At 39.8% G+C, this 22,500-nt stretch overlaps 1 protein-coding gene across 4 annotated transcripts in view; it reads right to left on the reverse strand.

Annotated features, from left to right (window-relative positions):
• Window positions 1-22,011, reverse strand: part of LOC137996704 (protein NLRC3-like) — a 22,888-nt gene extending 877 nt beyond the window's left edge. Inside the window, exons 1-12 of one of the 4 annotated variants that reach the window (XM_068842241.1) lie at window positions 21,739-22,011; window positions 17,289-17,349; window positions 16,628-16,683; window positions 15,546-15,617; window positions 10,959-12,180; window positions 9,931-10,026; window positions 9,707-9,787; window positions 9,354-9,413; window positions 4,858-8,814; window positions 3,055-3,150; window positions 2,412-2,471; window positions 1-1,600 (exon numbers count right to left, since the gene is read on the reverse strand). The exon at window positions 1-1,600 is cut by the window's left edge and continues 877 nt beyond it. In XM_068842241.1, the coding sequence (XP_068698342.1) occupies window positions 5,102-8,814; window positions 9,354-9,413; window positions 9,707-9,787; window positions 9,931-10,026; window positions 10,959-12,180; window positions 15,546-15,554 (5,181 nt within the window). In that variant the 5' untranslated portion in view covers window positions 15,555-15,617; window positions 16,628-16,683; window positions 17,289-17,349; window positions 21,739-22,011 and the 3' untranslated portion in view covers window positions 1-1,600; window positions 2,412-2,471; window positions 3,055-3,150; window positions 4,858-5,101. Of the gene's footprint in view, window positions 1,601-2,411; window positions 2,472-3,054; window positions 3,151-4,857; window positions 8,815-9,353; window positions 9,414-9,706; window positions 9,788-9,930; window positions 10,027-10,958; window positions 12,181-15,545; window positions 15,618-16,627; window positions 16,684-17,288; window positions 17,364-21,738 lie in introns of all 4 variants that reach the window. The other 3 variants (XM_068842243.1, XM_068842240.1, XM_068842242.1) reach the window with 3 other exon arrangements.
• Window positions 22,012-22,500: the final 489 nt, after the last annotated feature.

A 22,500-nucleotide genomic window follows, 5' to 3' on the forward strand; every position in this document is an offset into this window, starting at 1 on the left:
ATATCGATTTTCATCGCAGCTTCTTTCAAATTGTAGGTACATGACGGGATTTTACAGTTGTCACTAAACTGATAAAAAAAATGAGAGTTTATATGCATGGTTTTGGGGGACGCTTTGTCAAAATTAGAGACGTTTGTATGGATTTTGAACCATGTTTCAAGGTCCATAACTGGGTCTCTGTTCACCTTAAAAGCACCATACTTGGCCAAATGACCAATCTCAACAAGATCTTTCATGTGGTAGTGTCAGTTAAAACTTGAAACTCGCCCCAGTTCTCTGCTGAATTTCGGAAAGGCCAATAATATGATTGTTCCATGAAAAATCATGTGATATTGTTACGCCAAGCAACTTTGCACTTAAAACGATTTCTAATTCCTCTCCGTTGATAAGGATTGGGTTAAACTCCAGTGATTTCTTGGCGAAAGAAATTCGCAGCTCTTTACATTTGTCGTTGTTGAGTTGAACTCTGTTGTCGATAGACCACTGGATAACTTGATTGGTAATAAGTTGTGACTTGCTTTCATTACCTTTGGCAACAATCTCAGATATTGTCGTGTCATCAACATATTTCCATAGCTGAGCATTTAAGGAGCTGATTTCCAAGGCGTTGATCAGGACAAGGAACAACCATGGACCAAGTTTAGTTCCCTGAGGGACCCCCGATGCCACAGGTCCCCACTCAGAGAAGCAGCATTCAGATAATTTGATTCGCTGAGAACGGTCAGATAGAAAGTCGATAATCCAATTGATGATGTTATTCGGTAAATCTAATCTACCCAGCTTGCCTACCAAGATCGAGTGGTCTATGACATCAAAAGCTTTTCGGTAGTCAAAACGTATCACTCTAGCTGTTGCACCATTTCCATAAGTTTCCTTCGCCCAGTTATGTACCATGTCTATTAAAGCTTGAGTTGTTGATGACTTAGGAATAGCACCATACTGATTTGGATAGAGAACTTTTAAGACAGCAGGCTTCACATAATCGGCCACGATACAATCTTCAGCAACTTTCGATAGACATGAAGTTAAAGAGATGGGTCTTAGATCTTTCTTTAAGTCATTTACTGGTTTCTTCTTAGGTAATGGTGCCACATTGGCAAGTTTCCACGTGTGAGGTAGACGTTGTTCAACGAAAGAGGCACTTATTATCTTACTAACTGGATAAGCGAGGAGATCAGCGTATTCACGTAGTAACCAATTAGGTATATCATCAGGACCGCTTGCCTTTGATGGATTGGATCACAATTCTAGTCCCCTTGCGTCACTCACAACACCTAGGCTTCGACACCACTCCTTCACCAGTACAGGGCTGTTTGCAGGTTTGAATTCGTTTGTGCTATTTCACAAAATGTTTTTTGTCTTCCTTAGTTTAAAGACCTTTAGTCATCTTTGATCGCCATGAAAGAATGTTTCACAAGTTCCGTGGTCTTTGCCAATCATCTTCAATGACAACCAAACATAAATTCCAAAGAATGCAGGGGACGGAGTTGTTTTTTTCATAGTGCGTCTAACGCGTTGACAGGAACAAAAGCATCATAGGTCTCAAGGCAACCAATTTATTGATGCGGGTAGTTTTTCCAAATTTGAAAACAAATCACCTCTAGAAGAATAAAGAGAATTAGTAATTCAAATTTGTTGACAACAAGACAAATTAAAAAGGTCAACGTCCCACTTTCGCTTGCTGTCTGTGACACGAAAAGGCTTGTGGGTGAATCCCTTGATTTTCCTCATAACACCTAGGATTCAATCACTTGTCTGCATTGAAAACAATGATTGCAGATGCTTGACTTCCGGTTTGATGTACCGGATATAAGATTAAACTAATTTGAAAGTATTAGGAGCCATGGCATAATTATGCAAAATGTTATGCATACAGAATGACTCAAAGAAATTAATTAACTGATCGGCACAATTTACTAAAGCTAAAGTCCTTAAAAGAGACTGGTTAGTTAATTATCTTTACAGTCACGGTTTCCACTGTATAAATGATCTTCGAAATTTCTGATTTTCAGTAATTTTTTCTCAGATTTCACTATAAACTGTCAGTAAAAATTATGCCAATATTTAATGCTCTAAAGTATTGTACGCAGAAAGGCTTTTTAAAAGCTTATTTATGGATTCTTCCCAAAAACGCAGAGCAGAGAACCAACAAACTCAACCTACAAAAAAACGCCGAGCTGGGAATCGAACCCGGGCCACATTGGTGGGTGGTGAGTGCCGTCACCACTGCGCCAGCCCTGCTCTACAAACTACGGTCATTTCGGCCATTGTAATGTTAATCTGAAAAGTATTTCCTTAGTGAAAGACAGGTGTTTTTTTATAAAGTCACCCTGACTTTCTAGCCTTATTGGAAACTGCTACCCTTTGAACCACTTCCTCGCTTTGAAAACTAAACAAGTATGAAGCCTTACCGTTACGGGTGTCTCTAACATGTCTTTGTTGCATTTCTGCAGTTTGTCTTTCTGATATACCTATTCCGAGAAAAATAATTGAAATTACAAATAACTTAGATGCATACAAACATTTATTTCATACTTACTGAGATTTACACATGACAAAAAGGCCCCGTAAAATTCGTGCGAAATACACAACCAACAAATTAGAAAAGCGAACGACTGTGAAAATACTTGTGCAAGCGCTTATTCTTGCATTCGCTTGCGTCGTGTGAAAACGAAACGCAGCATAAGCACAAGGAAATTTTCTACGTCTGGCCAATTAAAGCACTCGTTCCAGATTCCCTGCGTCTGAGCATTTAAACAAAATGGCGGTTACCGTGGTTGATTTTGATGCTTATGTCGACGTTCGTTTTCACTAGCATTAAGCTTCATATGCTTGTGCTTGCCTCGCTAGTGAAAACCAGGCTTATAATTTGGTATGCGCTGGAGTATTGAGGCATGGTGATTGAAATTTAAATGCATTTTAAATTACTATTCCAAAGATGCCACAATTGCATTACGGATATCCCAGTATAAAATGACTTAAACAGACAATGTCTTTTTTTACTTAATTGCCTATCATTCCATCATTAACATAAAAAAAGCGTAATGCAGGTACCTTCATACAAATTTCTGGCTTGTGCATCAACAGTAGTTGCCAAGTGACTGCTTGTCATTGATGACGCCTCTTCTTCTAAAGAAGCATGATGAATCTCTGCCAGAAGAATAACATACATGTGTACAGTTATTTTCTTTCAGGAGAGATCTATCAACACGTTTGAATTTAGATGCGTTTAACTGACAGAAACACCACCTTGCAGAGATGCTATTTTCCATTCATATGTCGAGAAATGTCCCTAATTAGATAAAACAAAAAAGCAAGGTGACACACACTAACACCAACCCAGTGTAGCCAAAACATCACGCATGCGCACAACTATTTTACCCGATCAATTAGCAGCCATTGACAGCTGTTGCATTCTCGTCACCAGAGCCTTGGATCGACCCAAGGCTCTGGGGAACTCTATGCAGGAGAACATGCGCCGTAGGGTTGTTATAGCCAAAAACTGGCTATTGGAACCTTACAGCGCCTGCTCAAACCTCGTTCTAACATGAATGCACCAATTAGAAAAGCTTTTGACTGTTCTTCACGAAAACCAATGAGAAGACACTTTGTTTCAGGGTTCCCCAGAGCTCTTCTCTCGCTCAGTCAAGAGAAGAGCTCTGGGGTCGAGATTGCAGCTGTTGCGGCCTTGCTGGGCCTCATCAGCATGTCGAAGCTATGTACCAGGCTTCACGAAGTGTCCTCTTTCTGTTCTCCCAAAATTCAAAACCACTTGTGTCTCAGAATGACAAAAATAAATGACATAAGAGGTTTGAACACAGCACTGTCATTACTATGTTCAATACGTCTGCGAAGTATAATCAAAGTTCCACAAAAGAACACAAACAATACAGCAAGAAAAAGACTATTCAACGGAAAGTAACTTCTCAAAGTAAAGTGTTAGCGTTCATTCAATTGAATGGATACCACTTGCCCAGAAATTTCATATGGATGAACATATATGTATGTGGTTTGAGATGCTGTCCTGCCGAACTCTCAAATTCAGTAGCATCCCAACAGTTCATGTAAAATCTTGCGGCAGCGAAAAACCAAACTCCACGATCCTCTGAGCAGTTGCTGCTGAGAAACTTCCATTGATCGATTTCAACAGCTATAAGTTGATAACCCACATAGCATACAAAACAAACAGTTCCTTTACAAGCTCCCCCGAGTCTTTTGTTTCTTAGTGTTTTGTTCGCAGGGGCACCCAACGTCAATTTTCGGAAAATAACTGTTCGGAAGACGATTTGAGATCTAGAATTTTCGGAACATTTGTTGTAAAATTTCTTGCTTGTCGCCTATCCTAGGATTTTCGAACATCTAAAACATGGTATAATTGCCAATTTTTAACGAATTTTTACCCTAAAAAGGTCACCTAGAATTTTCGGGAACCTTTTTTCTGGCTGAAATTTTGGAAAAGGTAAGTTTTGATCCCTACAATTTTCGGCTCACTAGGCTTTCAGCTAGGGAATCCGAACAGATGAAAAATTTTTAGGGGATAAAAATGTCTCTATCTCCCGTTTAAATACTAAAATACGTTAAAAAATGCAACGTTCAAGTGGTTTTGAACTATATTCTCGTTGGGTGCCCCTGTGTTCGGCTCATACAGTATTCAATTATGTGCGAATTTATCATTGGCACAAGAGGAATAAATTTTTGGGTTTGGAGATGAGCCAAATATGCCTTGTTCACTCTGATTTTAATCTACAGCTGTAGACTGAGCCTGTGTAAAAATCAATCGGCTTATTGCCAATGAAGTACAGTTCGTTGAAATCTCTTCATAAACCATACTCTAATGAACTAGACATCAAGTCTTACCTCTGCAGATGTAATTCAAATGTGTCGACATCAAGACTAGTGTAAAAGGTCAAAGTTTCAATTGCGCTTGCTGTCGGTCACGCGAAAAGGCTTGTGAGTAAAATTCCCCGGCTGATTTTGCTCATAACACCTATTGATTCAATCACTTGTCTGCATCGAAGGAGCTGACCGACAACTTGCAGTGTACTTTGAGATAGTTTAGTAGTTGCGTACCTGCAGTTTTCCGATGCAACCGCTTTCACGTTCATTCACTCGAGCCTTCCTCCCCGCCATAAAGGCTGAAAGTTAATTCTATGAGCGAAAGTGATGGAGCCGTTACCACAAATTCGCTGAAGTCGTATCCACGCCTGCGATTTGCAATTTGTCGATCGTTAACTTTCAATCTCAGTGTCTCAAGTGATTTACTTGTCATTGCTTCCTTCATAAGACGATTTAAAAGGTCTTCACCTCCTTTGCCGCATGAGTTGAGTGTCAAATTAAAAGTAGTTAAAGACTTCCATTGCCGCAAAACATCTGAGAACTTAGGTATACAAAGTTTTTGGTAGTTCTTAAAACTAATATTTAAATTGCCGTAGTTATTAATTGTCAAGGAGAAATCATTTGTTGACTTGTTTGGCAAGCAAAGGTTTTTGAAGCCAAGATTCAATTCGCCGAAGTTGTTGATTGTCAAAGTGAGATTCTTCAGTAATTTCTCGCTTCCGAAACCTTCGCCTATACTGACACTGCTTTGATGTGAGTGGTTGTTAACTGTTATAAACAAATTCTCCACTGATGTGTTCTGTGTCCAACCAAGAACGTACGGGTCATAATCATTCAATAAATCGCTGTGGTTTTCAATTATCACAGTGAGATTCTTCAGTGACGAGTTACGTTTCCAACCATAGTCAAGGCCTCGTCTCCATGTTTCGGTCACCTTATCCGCGAATGGATTTTGCCATTTTCTACGGCTCTTGTGGACGATAATTGTTAGGGTAAGATTCTTCAGTGATGTGTTGAGTACCAAACCAGCTCCCAGGAGGGGTGCCCATGAATAGCTTACGTTGTCATAATCGTTGAATGTCAAACTGAGAGCATTCAGTGTGATGTTGCTTGCTAAGACGTCATCAAGACCATCTTCTGGTTCACGACTGAAGTTGGTATAATTGATATTTAGCGGAGTGAGAGCACTGAATGAGGTATTGCTTGCTGCTCCAGCATCCACGCCGTTGCCCAAATAATAACTGTTCTTGAGAGTTTTCTTTTTTTCCAAAACATCCAATAACCAGCCATTGCACTGTTCAGCGTCATCATCTCTTTTAATGCTGATTGTTGCGCTGAGATTCTGTTTTCCGGTATTTTTGGCTTCCTTAAAGAGCGCAATGAGAGATTCTAGGTCGTGAATAGAGACAAATTCGTTATCACGGGATTCTTCTGGAGGAGCAGGAATGTCACGCACATTAAGGGTGACTGCTGGATTCTTGTCTAATTGAAGTTCCTCGAAAAGATCTTTCTCCTCTTTGGTTAACTGTTCCCAAGTGTTGATAGTTAAGAAGGACTGTGTATTTCGTTCCTCAACCCATCTTGCTGTGGAATTAAGAATGTCATCGGTTAACTTTCCGTGGATGTCCAATGTCAGGTGAGACACCGGCCTGCGCGATAAGCCTTCAAATAAAGCTTCTGCACCATCACCACCCAATTCACCCCAAACATTTAATGTGACGTTTTGTTGTCCAGGTAATCCATCTGTTATCTCAAAAGGACAACACCGTGTCACCTGAGCGGCTGTCACTTTGCAGAAGGTATTTGGGTAGAGTGCAAATGAAGCGGATGTTTCCCTTCCTATTCGTGAATGAATATTCCTCCCAACCGCCTGCCAATTATCAGGAACTTCTCCACGAAGAGAAACCATCAACTTAGTAAGGGAATTATTTTCTACGATACCTCGCTCTATTGAATTAGCACCATGAAGACTCAGCTTTCCGTCAACACACAAATCAACGACCTTAACTGCAATTTGACCTGCAAGGCCTGTTGCTATGGCCACAGCAAGCGAGTCTTGCATATCTCCGCAGATATGTATAGAAAGAGAGGACAGAGATTTGTTACGTAAGAGATTCTCTAAAGCTTTTACTGCAGTTTCACTCAATGAACGATGAATCCTGAGACCAACAGATGACAGTGGTGTATCAGCACATAATCCAGCATCAAGGGCACTGGCCCAGCCATCGCTCAACTCATTCGACAGAGAAAACGTCAGTTCCTCTAAGGTCTTGCTTGCTTTCAGGTATTCAGCAAGACTCTCCCAATCATCGTCTAACTCAAATCCTTCCACATCAAAATATCTATAAAAGATGTCGAGCTTCTTTGGAAGAGACTGTAATTGGCGGAAATTTCTAAGGAAGACAGCACGAGGCATTTGAACGTGAACTTCAGGTGTCTGAACTTTGGAAAAGCCTGTACATGCCCTTAAAACTCTAAATACGTTCCAATGCCCATGTGGAACAGGCCTTTCATCGCAAAGTAAGGATAACTGTACGACCCGTGGAAAAGGTATGAATGAGAACAAAGCATCTGCCATTAGTTCAGGGTTTCCACTTTCACTAAAGCCCTCAACAAAGAAATTCGCTTCAGTTCTTTTGTTTTCATACCAGTCCCAGTTACTCTTCAGCTTATCACCAATCTGTGTGAATAGAGTAATTGCCTCCTCACGCAGTATTCCACACACAAATAGGAACACTTGCGAAAATTTCTCCACCACCTGATCAAAGTGCACATGCTCAAATACGTTAAACTGGTTGGTTCGTAACTTATGCGCAATGTATAACGCCGCCAGATACTCTTGGAACGACTTGTGAAGAAAGAAGTATTCGTGTTGTGGCTTCAATCTCTTTACACTTTCATCTTTGTATACAAGGCCGAGATAACGAACTACCAATATGCCATCACTTCTTTCAAACTCTTTTAATTCATCTTCCCGAAAACTGTGACAATCATTCAGCAAGCATTTCCAAGCCAACTCTCCGAGAACAAGGATGTCTGCTTCAAATTGTTTCTCCAAATCGCTGTCATCTTCACAAGCCTTCACACTGTTCTTCTCACAATATCTTCTCAACAGACATCGGACAATGATTTGATAGAGATTAGTACGGGAAGACGGCAATTTTCCTTCATGATCTTCATAAACAACGCAAAGGAGAAGTAAATTTAGAGGATTGTTTTGTAGGGCATGCAAGATAGCGTTTTCTCTGATTTCTTCAACAAGCCTCTCTCCCTTGGATGGCTCAATACTCGTAAAATATTTCCTGATGTACTCGAAAGAATCCTTTTCATTGAATCCTTCAATTTGAAGACAAATATCAAAAGCAAATTGTTCCCGCGCTTCAATCCCTTTTTCTTGTCGAGTTGTGGCCAACACATAGCAAAACGGTAAAACTCTTCGGTCCAGAAGTTTGTCCACATGATGCTTTGATCTTTCAGGAAGCTCGTCCAATCCATCCAAAATGATAAGAATTCTTTCCTGGCTGTGGATGTCCGTGATAAAGTTCCGTAGTCTTTTCTTGGTCTTTTCCTTCATGTCTTCGGGTAGAAGTTGTTCAAAGATGGCTGCCATTATGTCTCCGTCCAAGTCTCTGCATTTGAGCAACAATACAAGTTCGAAGACTGGGAAGGTAGAAGGCATTGATTCATTCGCCCAGTCATAAGCAAGTTTAAGACAGAGGGTGGTTTTGCCGATTCCCGGACTTCCCTCTGCTAGGGCCATGGAATCTTCCCCTTTGTTACAACAAAAAATGTTACCCAAGTCTATTTCTGAGCCTCCAAAGTGACCACCTTCTTTCGGTCTTGAGACAATTTTTAGTCTAGTGTAAACTCTATCCAAATGTAACTTCATGCCTTTGTTCCAAGGAAGCGGACTGAACTCAGCTCGTCTTTTGTACACTTCTCTGAGCAATTTCACGACCACAGAGTCAGCAATGACGGCTGCATGGAAATGACACAAAAATAGGACACAATTAAAGTCTTGTCTTGTTGGTGATACCTAGTAAATGAACCGCTGACTGAACAATCCCATCCCCTTGTGGGAGGTTAAATGGAACTGTAAGACCCAAATCACTAAAATTTGGGCAATATTTAATGCTATAAAAGTATAAAGGAGAAGGGCTTTTTAAAAGCTCATTCATGGATTCTTCCCAAAAACGCAGAGTAGAGAACCAACAAACTCAACCCACGTATGACGCCGAGCTAGGAATCGAACCCAGGTCACTTTGGTAGGAGGCGAGTCCTCTCATCACTGCGCCAGCGCTGCCCTACAAACCATGGTCACTTGGACAATCGTAATGTTATTCTGAAAAGTATTTCCTTTGTGAAAGACAGTGATCTTCGAAACAAGCGTTTTTTTATAAAGTCACTGCGGAGTTTAAAATGTGGGGAATTGTAACTATCCCTGACTCTCCAGCCTTATCGGATATTGCTATCCTTTAATCCATTCCTCGCTTTGGAAACTAAACATGAAGCCTCACCTTTACGGTTTTCTGTACCATGTCTTGGTTGCATTTCTGCAGTTTGTCTTCCCGATACACCTATTCCGAGAAAAAATAATCGAAATTACACATAAGGTAGATGGATTTACACTTATCATGCATAACCCTTTCAAAGCAAAACAAATTGCACGTACACGTCTATGGTTTGGTATGAGCTGAAGTATGAAGGCATGGTGATTGGTTACCTTTCACAAAATTTAAATGCATTTTAGATTACTATGCCAAAGATGCCTCAATTGCATTATGGATATCCCAGTAAAACATGACTTAACAGACAATGTCTCTTTTCACTTAAAAGCCTATCATTCCATCAACTAGACATGAGGCCTTACCTCTGCAGATGCCTGAATCACGTCTTTGTTTCTTTGATGTTGGGGTGACACTTGGATGCAAGGGTCTTTTTCCTCTCTTATCTGAGTAACCCAAAGTTAAAATGTGACGTCAATCAAGCAACTTCCTTTACAAGTCAGAACTTACAAACCAAATGATCAAATTTGACTATATTACACAGGAAGAGAAATTGTACATTAATTAGCAATGAAGAATAGGACTTTACCTGTGGTTTCTAAGTAAGCTTCACACACCATTGCCGTTGGCAAGTGACTTCTTGTCAACAACGATTCCTGTTCACCTGCACTTGCATGATGAGTTGCTACCAGAAAAATAAGAACAGCACCTTAGTCTGTCATGTACTGTTAAAAACGTCTGCTCAAACAGATGTGTGCAATTAGAATTAATTCTTTCTGAGTTGCCAGGACTAAATTGCTAAATCACCAATGAATGAAGCCAAATTGTTTACACACAACACATACTCCCCTGCTCCACAACAATGCAAATAAAGAGATAATCTTGAAATAGAGCAACAAGGGCCAAATTTCACACTACTGTACAAACAAAAACAGTTTTGCATCACCACTTTCAAGTCAGCAACTCAAAACAAACTCACACATACATGTATAAAATAACGAATTTTGTGTACTACGATGCTCAAGCACCGTTGTAATTTCGGGACATGGGATAATTTGATCATTACAACAATAATTATTTATTGCACTGCAGTTACGTGTCACTTGCTTGTTGTTACTGACTACACTGTACACAATTGGCATCCATACTTGTTTTCAAGCTCAAGGAGCTGATGCCTGTCAAGTTTTAAAACCAGTCTCAACACATGGGCCTTATTTGCATGGCAGCTATCTTGGCCACAGACAATAGATTTTGTAACCAGGCCTCAAGTTGAAATGTTTGGTCCAAACGAGTTTTGGTGGCCAAAAACAAAAGTTTTCAATCCCTAAGGAGACAACATGGCTGCCACCTGATTAAGGCCCATTTACTCCTAGGAGGAAGACGTAACAGATTTGTGTAATACCAGATGACTTTACTAATCAATGGGGGGGTGGTAGGTGCAATTGAGAAGTCAATGGGCTAGCGACCTCTACAAAATTAATGTAAATCCAAAAATTACAGTATGTCCCCTTTAATTTTCTTGAAAAAAAACAAAACAACAGTTTTTCACCCTAGAAACCATTCAACTTCATTTAACCCCTTTCCCAAATGTACCAAGTAACAAGTCATTTCACTTACCATCAAGCATCCTTCTCACAAGTTCACCACACTGTTTCTCCCAACTGTACTCCTCAGCATAATCAATGCAAAGATCCTTTGTCTCTTTTAGTCGAACATCCCTCCTCTTTTTACAGACCAATTTTATTGCCCTAGCCCATTCTTTAGGATCTTCAGAATTTACTACACAACTTGAACCATGTGGCACATTCTGCAGAGCATCTCCAAAACCAGAATTACCACTAACAAGAATAGGAAGACCTGCAGATAATGCTTCAAGTGCAGCTAAACCAAAACCTTCAGTTCTTGATGGCATTATGCACAGATCTACTTCATAAAACAATCTGATGAGATCCTCTCTGCTTTCCTTAAAGGAGCGAACTGTCAGCTGTCTTCGTGCAACGCCATGCTGACACAATTTCTCAGCTACTTCCTCCTCTCTTCCAAGTGGTGCACCAACAAAGACCAGTTGGTATAATGGTTTTTTTTTTAACTTAGAGAAGGCTTCGGCTGCAATGTCATAACCCTTCAACTCAAAATCTTCATTGTCACCACACCCAAAAACCAAAACACAAAATGTCCTTCTTTCTTCCGCAGCTTGCTTTACGACAGAAAATTCAGAAAAAATGCTGGGTGTGACTTCAAATACAGATTGGTCTCTCTGGCAGTGACGGAGATAACGTGAGTACTCATCAGCCAACTTGGGACCAATTGCTACAACCTCATCTGCCAACTCACACAACTCTATTTCCGCCTTGTGCTTTTCCTCTGCTCTGGAAATTGCATTTGCATATTTTTTGAACATTCCTAGGTCTTCAGGGGCTGTATGCACAACCTGAACCCACTTACATGTTAGTTGCTTCTGAATGAGTTGCACTTGTCGTCCAAGTATAAGCCCATGTCCAATCACATAATCGATTTTGTGGTTTTCTGGTGCACATGACAGCCATTCAATGGGTTCATATCCTACCAATTTTTTTGCCTGTATGAGCTTAACATGGTATCCCTCAGCAATTTTCACATCTTCTTCACTGCACTGAGGAAGGTACATACTGACTTCCACATTCTGATGTTTTGCCAACTGAATGGCAAGCTCTCTGTTGATGGTCGACAAGCCTCCTTTTGTAGATTGCCATTCACTGCTCAGGAGAGTAACCTTAAGTTTCCTACTTGCTGCTTGGCCTGACCTGTTTTCATGGCCTTCCTGCGATGCAGAAGATGAGATGCTGGGAAAGGAGGGATCCTTTAATAAACATGAAGTCAAAAATCAATAAATTGAATTTTATTACCTTGCTACTGAAAAAGGTAGACTGTTGGTCATAGACAAGCGTAACAGTTGATTTTGCCCAGAGAGATCAACGATATGGCTTTGCTTTTGAAAACCGCACACCGGTGGCTCAGTTGGTTGAGCACTGGGCTGTCATGCGGGAGGTCGTGAGTTCAACTCCGGCCGGACCAACACTCAGGGTCTTTAAATAACTGAGGAGAAAGTGCTGCCTTTGAAATTACATCTGCAAATGGTTAGACTCCTGTTTCTCTGTTGTGGTGAAAGTGATTGATTAAATAAATAAACCAGTAAGTATGTGGTTACGTGGCTAGAGGCCTGCATGACCCATAATATGATTGCTGACTGTGACTTAATCCCACTGTACCTCGCACATTCCTTTACAGAGATTCCACTATTGTTAAGTGCAACCGCACAACATTTGAACTGTCACATGAAGATTCTGTCACTAATAGCCTGGGCCCGGTTGTTCAAAGGCCGATTAACGCTAATCCCAGATTAAAAATTAACCAAGGAGTTCATTTCACTATTCCCAAATGCAGTTCAACGCTGCTATTTGGCAAAAATTACATAAGAAGAAGTGAATCTTGAAAAACAAAAATAAGCAAAAGAAACTTTTACCAAAAAGTTGAAAACATGAAACAATAGTTTATGCTAATCCTGGATTAAGTTAATCAGCTTTCGAACAACCCGGCCCTGGTTAGCAGGTGGTTTGATGAATTTTCAAAGCTTCTTTCCACCGGGGTTGACTTTCGAGAGATTGTTTGAAATGTAAATGGCCATGCGAAAACCGTATTCAAAAGAGTATGTGAATGAGGAGGGGGTGAGGAGAAGGAGTGAGAAACCACCTGCAATCAACTTCACAATATCTTTGATACTCCCGTTCCAGATTGGCTGATAAAGTGTCACAAAAAATCAGCCTGTCAGTCAAAATTTACAGTGCTCCCTTTTATTGAAGTGTTAAGACAAAACAGAGCATAAAGAGCCCACAATCCATTTTCTAAAAATCTGGAAACTTCCTTGCGGGTAGCTTGGACAAGGCATTTCTCAACAAGCTGAAGACATTCTGATGACTTCCACAAAAGATTGTTGGCTGTATATCATTGTCAACGAATCGCACACACATGAAACATAGACAGTTAACCGTTAATGGTAAGTTGAATTTTCAGTTCGATCTTGTAATTTTTCCCAAGCGAATTAATTGTATTACCACCATTGTTTACACAAGGCGTGCTATGATTGGTTGGTAGTTTACATCAAACCCGTTTTCGTCACACATGATTGGAAATGATATGGGAGGTTTCAAAAATGTTGTGGAGTTGATTGCAGTCGGTTTCTCACTCCTTCTCCTCACCACCTCTCCCTTCGCCTGCCCTTTTAACTTCATTCTTAGCGTAGCCATTCAAACGTCATTAAACAGCATGGCAAATGCTAAAATCTGGAACACCAACTAAGGAACACTCCAGACCGATGGAGCAGTGATGAACGATACAGAGGCAGAGGGCAAATACCGTCCTTGAAAGGAGATGGGGTGGGGGTAAACTGTATTTGAAAGGAGATTGTTTTAAACGCCAAAGCTTTCAAATGGGAATAGATTCTAAATAGCACTGCAGGAGTTGATGGACAAAAACCATGGTTAGGACATTGGGATAAGGGATTCAGAAGAGCATCATAGAGGCTGAGGATAAAAGAAGAGCACAGACGAGCCGGAAGTCTGTGGTTTGCAGACTTTCTCCTTTGGTTGTGGCCAGAGTCCGTGTCCCTGGTGTTGACGGAAAGAAAAGCTGACTCTAAGGACAAGAATGAATGACAGTGACACCGTGCCCCAATAGGCCCCTTTTAAAAATACCATAACACTCTTTGTTTTGGCCCATAAAATTCTTGCATAGGCATTATTTTTATTTTCTCTTAGGATCATTGTAAGTCCCAAGAGATACTGAAGACAATGCTTATGCAAAATTTTGGAGGGCAAATAAAGAGATTATTGTATTTTTGAAAGTGACCTATGTCCGACAACACCCTTGTTTTGTCTCTGTGACCCCTGCGGACTGTGATGCCTTTTTAAAATCCCCTGTCCAAATGTTCCGGCCACACCCTTCTCCCATGACCCTTATGACGCCCTCTGGTAGAAGTCCTAAACACATGCATTCATCAGCTTCAAAAGAATCATTTATTTGTTCATTTCTACACCAAACATGCAAATTTATTGTTGACTTGAGCATGCACAGCAAAGTAGATGTTACGCACACTTTCAAGTTATTAGAAGATCAATTTCTTCAAAATTGAGAAAAACAGCCTTTATTCATTAAGTGCAGAATAGAGCACCACCAAGCTATTAATTTCTGCATGACTGAAAAAACTAAAAAGGTTTGTTGCCATTAAAACAAAAGAAGATTTTATTTGGCCACCATCATGAAAAAAGGTTTATTGAACGAGGCAGTCTCTTCAGTACCAAGGTCACCATGGAAACCAAGCAAGAGCCAACCTCCTTACATCTGTTGATACAATGTTCACTGAAAACCAGAGTGTGGAATGAACACAATGTGGGAGGGAGAGAGGGAAGCAACAAAGAATGCAATCAAGCAAATTACAAAGCCAGCAATGCAAACTTGGGGCGAATATCCTTGGTGAAACATCGGCAATGACTTGGTCTTAAATACGCCTAAATTAAATTAAGCAAACCTTTATAATAACAGTTTTGTGCATAGGTGTGTAGGTTTGGGAATTTTAGATGACTCCATGCCCCAAGGGATGAGCAAAAGATTAAAGTTGATCCTTGATTTTTAACTTCTATCAGAGTTAGTGAGATGATGATGGTGATGGGACAAGATGACATGGGACAATTGTTATACTTCTGAATGGTGAGGATCTACAATGTAGATAATGTCCATACACAAGTATGTTATCTTGGTAGCAGTAGCAGCAGCCAAAGCTGGAGCAGCAGTAGTAGTACAGGCAGGAGTAGGAGTAGTAAGTAGCAGTAATGGGAGTGGAACTACATGTACATATAGTTTTTCAGTGGTGTACAATGTAAGTGGCATATTTTGTAAAGGATAAGCACAGACTGGGAAAGTGATTCGTGTTCATAAAAATGCATGGGTGGCTGGCCTTATATAAGCAGAGCAAGTACTCCAAGTAAGCTATGGAGGTTAACTAAGCAAGCTGCACTCACTGACATCATGCTTGCCTTCACTTTTAATCAGCACAAGTGATAAATACACATGACTGTTTAAATGTGGGTCGCAGAGCAGCACTGAAGCCAATAAGTAGATGTATCAATCTTCCTAATAAAATTATTCAAAGAAACTTGCCACAGTAATTACCTCTGACATTATTGAAATCTTGGGAAGCTTTTACAAACAACCTTCAGAATAACCTTCCCACCATTCCATAACCTGTGGATAAGAATAATGAAGCTACACTGTAATTTACTTACATTATTTCGTTCATGTCACTTCACATACATGTAAGTTCAATTTTGTTCTTCAAAGACCATTTAATACTACCATTTGCGTCCATCCTTGAAATATGACAAATTTTGCGCGGTTTTACTTTTCAAACGTTAATGGTTTGTCCAGTTGTGTGTCACTTTTGACAAATGAAACGTTGGCGGTTATGTTTTGAAATTGACCACGTTTTTGACAGCATACCAGCATGTTTTGTTCACATGCTCTTCAAGTTAAATTCAGGTTTTCTGTGAGAGCGGAGATATTTATGAATCTGCCTAGGAATCTAGAAGAGTTATAAACATCTATCTCCCATGAGTTTCCAAAGACATGGAATATGGAATTTGGTATACTTTACCAACAAGAGATACATGATTCAGCAACTACGATAAAAAAGATACATGAAACTGAAGTGATACTAGAAAGATCAAGGAGCACAGTTAGTAGGAGGAGGCATTCTGTGCGCACACGCTCTTCCCTGTCTCAAGGAGCATTTAAAATCTTGATCTCAAGCAACTCCTGGATGGTAATTTACCTCATTCTAAACTTGTTGACTTTGAATTTTTTTGTCTCCATTGTAAAACGAGCAGAGACGTTATTAGGGCGGTCATGCAAAACCCGAACGCTCTCACAAAAAACTGAAAACTTTGATAGCATGTGCGGGGGACTGGATGAAACATGCTGGTATGCTGTCAAAAATGTTGTTAATTTCACAACATAACCGCCAATGTTTCATTGGTCAAAAGTGATACATAACCGGACAAACCGTTAACGTTTGAAAAGTAAAACTTCATGCAAAATTCGTCACGCTTCAAGGATGGATGCAAATGGTAGTAATCCAGAAGTCTTTTACTTTTATTCTAAGTACTGGATGACAAATAAATGAGTTATGTACAGTACATAGCAAGTATAGAAGAATCATTAACATTTCTTTAAAGGCACAAGAGGGTTTTGTCTACGATCTCTGTAGAAATCCACATTGAATGCAGAAACAATCATGTTGTACATAACATACCTAAGAATGAGAAAATCAATAAAAATAATAAAACACATTTGTGTAGGATTTAATTTTTTTGACCTCACTTCAAATATCATTTAAATGTCATTGTTATATACCTAGACTTTCACTCAACAAAAGGAGCACTGTGATTGGTTGATTCTTAGTCACATGCCCCTAATATGTATCATGAACAGGATACAATTCCGCAGTTGCTGCCCGCTCCAGATGTTTTGTTGCGATTATTGAAGGAAAAGTCTAAATATATAACAAAGCACTTAATGTCTTGTCCCTCAGGAAACTAGTTAGTTTTGTTTTACCTCAAGTCCTGATGACATCAGCACTCTCGGGAAACCAAAACTAACTGTTTCCCTCGGGACCATACATTAAGTGTATTTTGATGGAGAAACATGCCTGAGTCACAGCAGGCATTCTGGTTTTCAATCTTATTTGCACCTGAAGATTTTGCATAATTGTTTCACCCACATAGTTTTCTCCTCATTAGCATTATCCTTCATAGATGTCCTTGAGACTGTATAAACTTTTCACTCAACTGTTGATTTAATCAAAATAAATTCCCATTTTCCTTTTCTTTAGAGCTGCAGTATTACAATAAATAGTACCTTGCAAATGGGAGAAAAACTTGATGGTGGCTTGCCTCCAAATCCAGCCACAGGACCATTTCTGTAACAACAATTCTTCAGACATTAATTCTTTACTTAAAGGTATAAAACATGAAATGAATGTAGAGAGTGAGTAGACATTAAAGGGGACTATTATTTAAGTGGACCTCAATGTTGCTAACCCAATGACACCTAAAGTGCCCCCAATAAAATCATTGATGAGTAAAATTGTCTGGCGTTAGACAGAGTAAAATCTCCAAGTCTCGCTCTCAGTAGGAAATGGGTTAGTTTTGCTGCTAGTGATCCCCTTCTGTTCCTCTGATGGATCCACATGCAAAAAAAAAGCAAATTCAAAATATATAATATATATTTTGAATTTCCTTTTTTTTTGCATTAATATATACCGGTAATATATAATATATAATATAATATATATATATATATTATAATATATATTTTGAATTTGCTTTTTTTTTTGCAAAACCAGAAAAATGGAGCATAAAATTCAACAACAAAACTATTTGAGCTGGGCGGTATTGTTACAATGTGTGTGTGATTCGCTAATGATTAACTAGTTTATGAATACGATCGAATGCCTTTTTGGTAAGTTTGATCTAGGAGGATTGTCTATGAAAAAATGCATGAAACATGGTGGCAGCGGTGGGATATCTGAAATCGTGTGAACAAGTTAGAGTACTGAGCTATTTGACCGTGGATAGAGGCGAGTGCAATGACAACTTCAACTATTTCGGCTATTATTAACGCGATGGCTATGACTCCAGGCATAATGCCTCCTGGCAAATTGAATTTGCCTTCCACAGAAGACAAGGCAGAAAACTGGAAAGTCTGGAAACAGACGTGGAACAACTAGTGATCATTGCTAAACTTGGAACACAGCAGCCAAGAATACAAGGTAGCATTGTTTCTTCATTGTATAGGCGTAGACACATTTAAGATTTTCAATGGTTAAAATTATTGAGAGATTTGACCAATATACCATTGGGGAACTGAATGAGACATTTGAAGGATACAATTTTAACTTGACAAACCAAGAAGAGAATGAAAGTATTGATGCCTATGTCACAGCTCTTTGCACCCTGGTGAAAACATGCAATTTCTACGATTGAATGCGTGATTCTATCCTTCGTGACCAAATAGCACACACTCACAATGAACAGGTATAACAATGAGTGCTATCAAGATTTGAAACTGCAACTAAACTGACACTTCACTCCTTCCATTGACTCCCGGGGGTTCCCCATTGACCAGTAAATTCGCCTGGCGTTAAACAGTAAAATACTAAGTATGGCCTGTTTAGGCTGGTTTAGGGGTGAATGGGTTAATGGGACATGGCGAGTGATTAACCCATTGACTCCTAGGGGTTCCCCATTGACGAGTAAAATCATCTGGCACTAGACAGTAAAATACTCTGGCGTCAGAGTAAAATACTATGGCCGGTTTAGGCTGGTTTAGGGGTGAATGGGTTAACAAGGAAATATGCACTAACCTATATGGTAAGAACTGTATCACCTAGTTTACAGGCATGCCCGACAACCAATAGCATCATGCTACTACTGACCAATCAGCTACATGTAAATGGAAGTTTGGTGAGCAAACTTCTTTTCTTTTTTTCCATGCTCTCCACATTTTCCACACAGATTTGTGAATAGCACACATGTAGCCGTACCCTACATACGTGAAGCGTATGAACGACTATCGTTAGGGGTCAGAATATGCAAATTTGTCACTGACTCAGATGTAAAACTAATCGACAAGTCAACGATCAATATTCAAACCGATAAAGCAACGATCAATATCGATTTTCCAACGTTTAACTTTCCGAAGTAATGCCACAACATAACAAGTTGAAATATTCTTCAACTTTTCTTCTTTCTGAGGGGATTGATACTTAATGCAGTAAGCATGTGTTACCAAGCCATTGCTCAGTTGAAGACTAAAGGTGTCACTGTGCTATGAGCTACGGTCTGCTACATGTACATGTATGTGTGTTAAAAATGAATGCAAAGAGACAATTGCTTGTCTATCTGCCAAGTTCAGAGGTCCACTCATATTGGCAAAGGAGCTTGCTGTGACACCATGAGCGTGCACATCGGGAAAATGAGCAGGGCTGATGTTGTGAGCCATGTGAATTATGACTGATTATTCTTTGGCTATCTCTGTTTAGAGAAGCACTTAGCATTTCCAGTTGAACCTCATATCAATATTACAGGGGGTCAGGTTTACACATGATTTGTAAACCCCACTATTTCCTTGAAACTTCTTATTTGAAAAAGCTCCCCTAAACTTAAAAATTCAACTCGGCATTAGACTACCCTTCAGGACTGATGATGTAAATATTTCATAATTATTCACTTTTGAAGATAATATACGAATGGTCATGGTTCTTTCTTGGTTTCTCAGCTATCATCAGGGTGTCTAGAAAACGCAGACCTGCAGACCAAGAAAACAAAGACCTAGAAAACGCAGAGTCTAGGAAACACAGACCTAGAAAATAATGCTTCGTTAGCAATCACTATTACATGTTGAAAACATGTTGCTAGATTGCTAGAAATGGTTTATTTTTAGTCTAATAAAGTGATATCTCAATCGAATGGCCCACACAGAATTTTAAATTTAGGCACTTTTAATTTGATTATCTTGGGCAGAGGAGTATAGGTTGATAATATCATGATAATCATAGGGAAATCATGGGAATAATGTAGCTGGAAAAAAGTTCTATTTACTCAAAAAATCAACTTCTCCCTTTTCACACTGGTTGGTTTTCTGCCATTTTACAGTTAAGGTACACTAGCAAAACTTTTATGGTAGAATTCATAGAATCGCCTTACTCGTACTTGCTACAACGTTTCAATTTTTCGAACTAAAATACAATTTCACCCAGGCTGTTTTCGCCAGTAACATAATTTATTAACGACTGAACTGGTTGATGGGTACTAATGGGTAAAAAATGCTACATGTAAATGATAAATTCAATGGTTTAACCCTTTAACACCCACACCGGCCTAAACCAGCCAGACTTAGTATTTTACTCTGTCTAACGCCAGACGATTTTACTTGTCAATGGGGAACCCCTGGGAATCAATGGTTAAAGTTAACCTAACCAGGCAGTATATGAGCTTTCATTTGGCTTTACTAAAACCGTTTAGTGTTGTCCAGTTCAACTCGTCATTTTCTAGGTATGCGTTTTCTAGGTCTGTCTTTTCTACGTCTGCAGGTCTGCATTTTCTAGGTCTGCATTTTCTAGACACCTGCTATCATCTGTGTCAAAACATTTTGATTATCGACAACAGTTACATTAAGAAAGAGGAAAAGAGAAAAACATGTTTCTCTTTTGAAAACTGTGGACAATTGCATTGGTGAAGAGCACCTTCACAACTATTTCAAGTCAATAAGATGCGAAGAAATTCAAGGAAATTAACTTTGAAATCCCTGCCATAACATAACATCATTTGAATCACTAGTTCCCTCATGGTCCCTCATATATAGGGCACAGGTGAACCACCCAATGGTCTTGTTGAAGGGTTTTTATTTTCGCGACCCTTACCAGTTCAAAAGCACTGAATGGTAGATTCGAATAGACTCAAATGCTTCGAATTCCTCAACCTCGTTCCCAGGGTCTCTCTTCTCTGCCTCCATTGTCTCTCAACGACAATGGAGGCAGAGAAGAGAGACCCTGGGAACGAGGTTGCGAATTCCTTTGGTCTGGTTTCTTGCAACGATCATGCTAAGTTGAAAAAGCTATATTATGGATTTCTGGATCGCCTTTCTCGGTGAATTTTCGAAAGAAGAAGCTCACATTTGGCGAAGGTATGTTGACATCCCTAATCGATCGGATGCTGGTGTTTTTAAGGTGAGAATTTCACTGGTTTGGCGTCAGTTCCAGCTTGAACAAGACGAGGTACCTGTGGCTCGGTGTTGCCTGCGTTGTAAGTCTAACCGGCGGTCGTGAAAAGATCTCGCAAAATGACGCCTAAAACAGCTCGGAACGACCATAACACATAACGCAGGACTCAATGTACGCTTTGTTTAATCTTTCATTTAATTATTTGCTTTCAAACTTTATTGCCGAGCAAATCGCAACCGGTTTGCACGTTACGTCATCGTCGCCATGCTGATGGACGAAAACAAAAGATTTCTCATCATCTCCCTTTTTTCGTCCATCAGTAATTGTACATTGCAGCATTGTTATGTGTGTCTCTAGAGATTGGTTGCAAACCACCTATATTCTCCTGTATTGACATGTACCCTAAAGATCCAAGGCAACTGAGGGTGGTCTATCAGCTGAGCTGTGCACAGGGTCTCGTAAATTTATACACTCAAGATTTTATTACGTCGTAGAAACTTGCTTCATCACGTTAAAAGCTTTTAAGGACGTCAAACCGAAGGAGGGAATCTAAAGTAATTTTGGGATGTAAAAAATCACCCTTACCTTCTTGCATACTCGTATGTAAAATTCACGCGAAGTCCATAATCATCAAGGCGGAAGTGATCGAGGAGCCGCGAGCGGCAAGGAATACGCTAATAAATCCGAGCCTTCATCATTTGATGAGTTTCTTAGTGCGATAGTAACTCAACTTATGGTTTAAAGGACGGCAGATTGAGGCGGTCAATGTCAGGAGCCCATGTCATGGGCTCCTGTCAGTGTGCGTAAAATCCTGACTGCAAACCAGAGAGCAGCTGGGAGAGGCAGCACGTTTTTCTGTTCCTATCGAAGTCACGTGGTACTTGAAAGCAATTTGTTGGCTGCTAGGGGCTGCTGGGATTAAAGTAGCTCGTCCCCAGGGTCTTTTCGGCTTTCAAGGATCAGTTTGTTGAAAGCCGACAAGACCCTGGGGATGAGGTAGAGTCGCTAAATTTACATCTTCTGTCATCTCTTGTAGCTTTTTTCAGAGCATGCGTCGATTTTTCGTTTGCCAAAAATCAAGTTTATGGCAACGTTTAATTAGTTTTGAGATATTAGATATTTTACAAACAGATTTGCTCAAAAAAAACTTTAAAAATTGCAATGAAGTGCATGAATTTTTGTTCACGTCTGGTCAATTTCGCAGAAAATTAGGTCTTGGAGGAGACCAACATGTGAGAGATGACTACGCTTTCACAAACTCCAAAAGAACCGTGAAAAAAAAAGTTAGTCAGTTGAAGGAACATTGTCTCCTCCATTACTCACGTTCACCAATGAAACGCGACTGCG

This window comes from Montipora foliosa, chromosome 3 (genome assembly GCF_036669935.1).
Source record: "Montipora foliosa isolate CH-2021 chromosome 3, ASM3666993v2, whole genome shotgun sequence".
Classification (NCBI taxonomy): Eukaryota; Metazoa; Cnidaria; class Anthozoa; order Scleractinia; family Acroporidae; genus Montipora; species Montipora foliosa.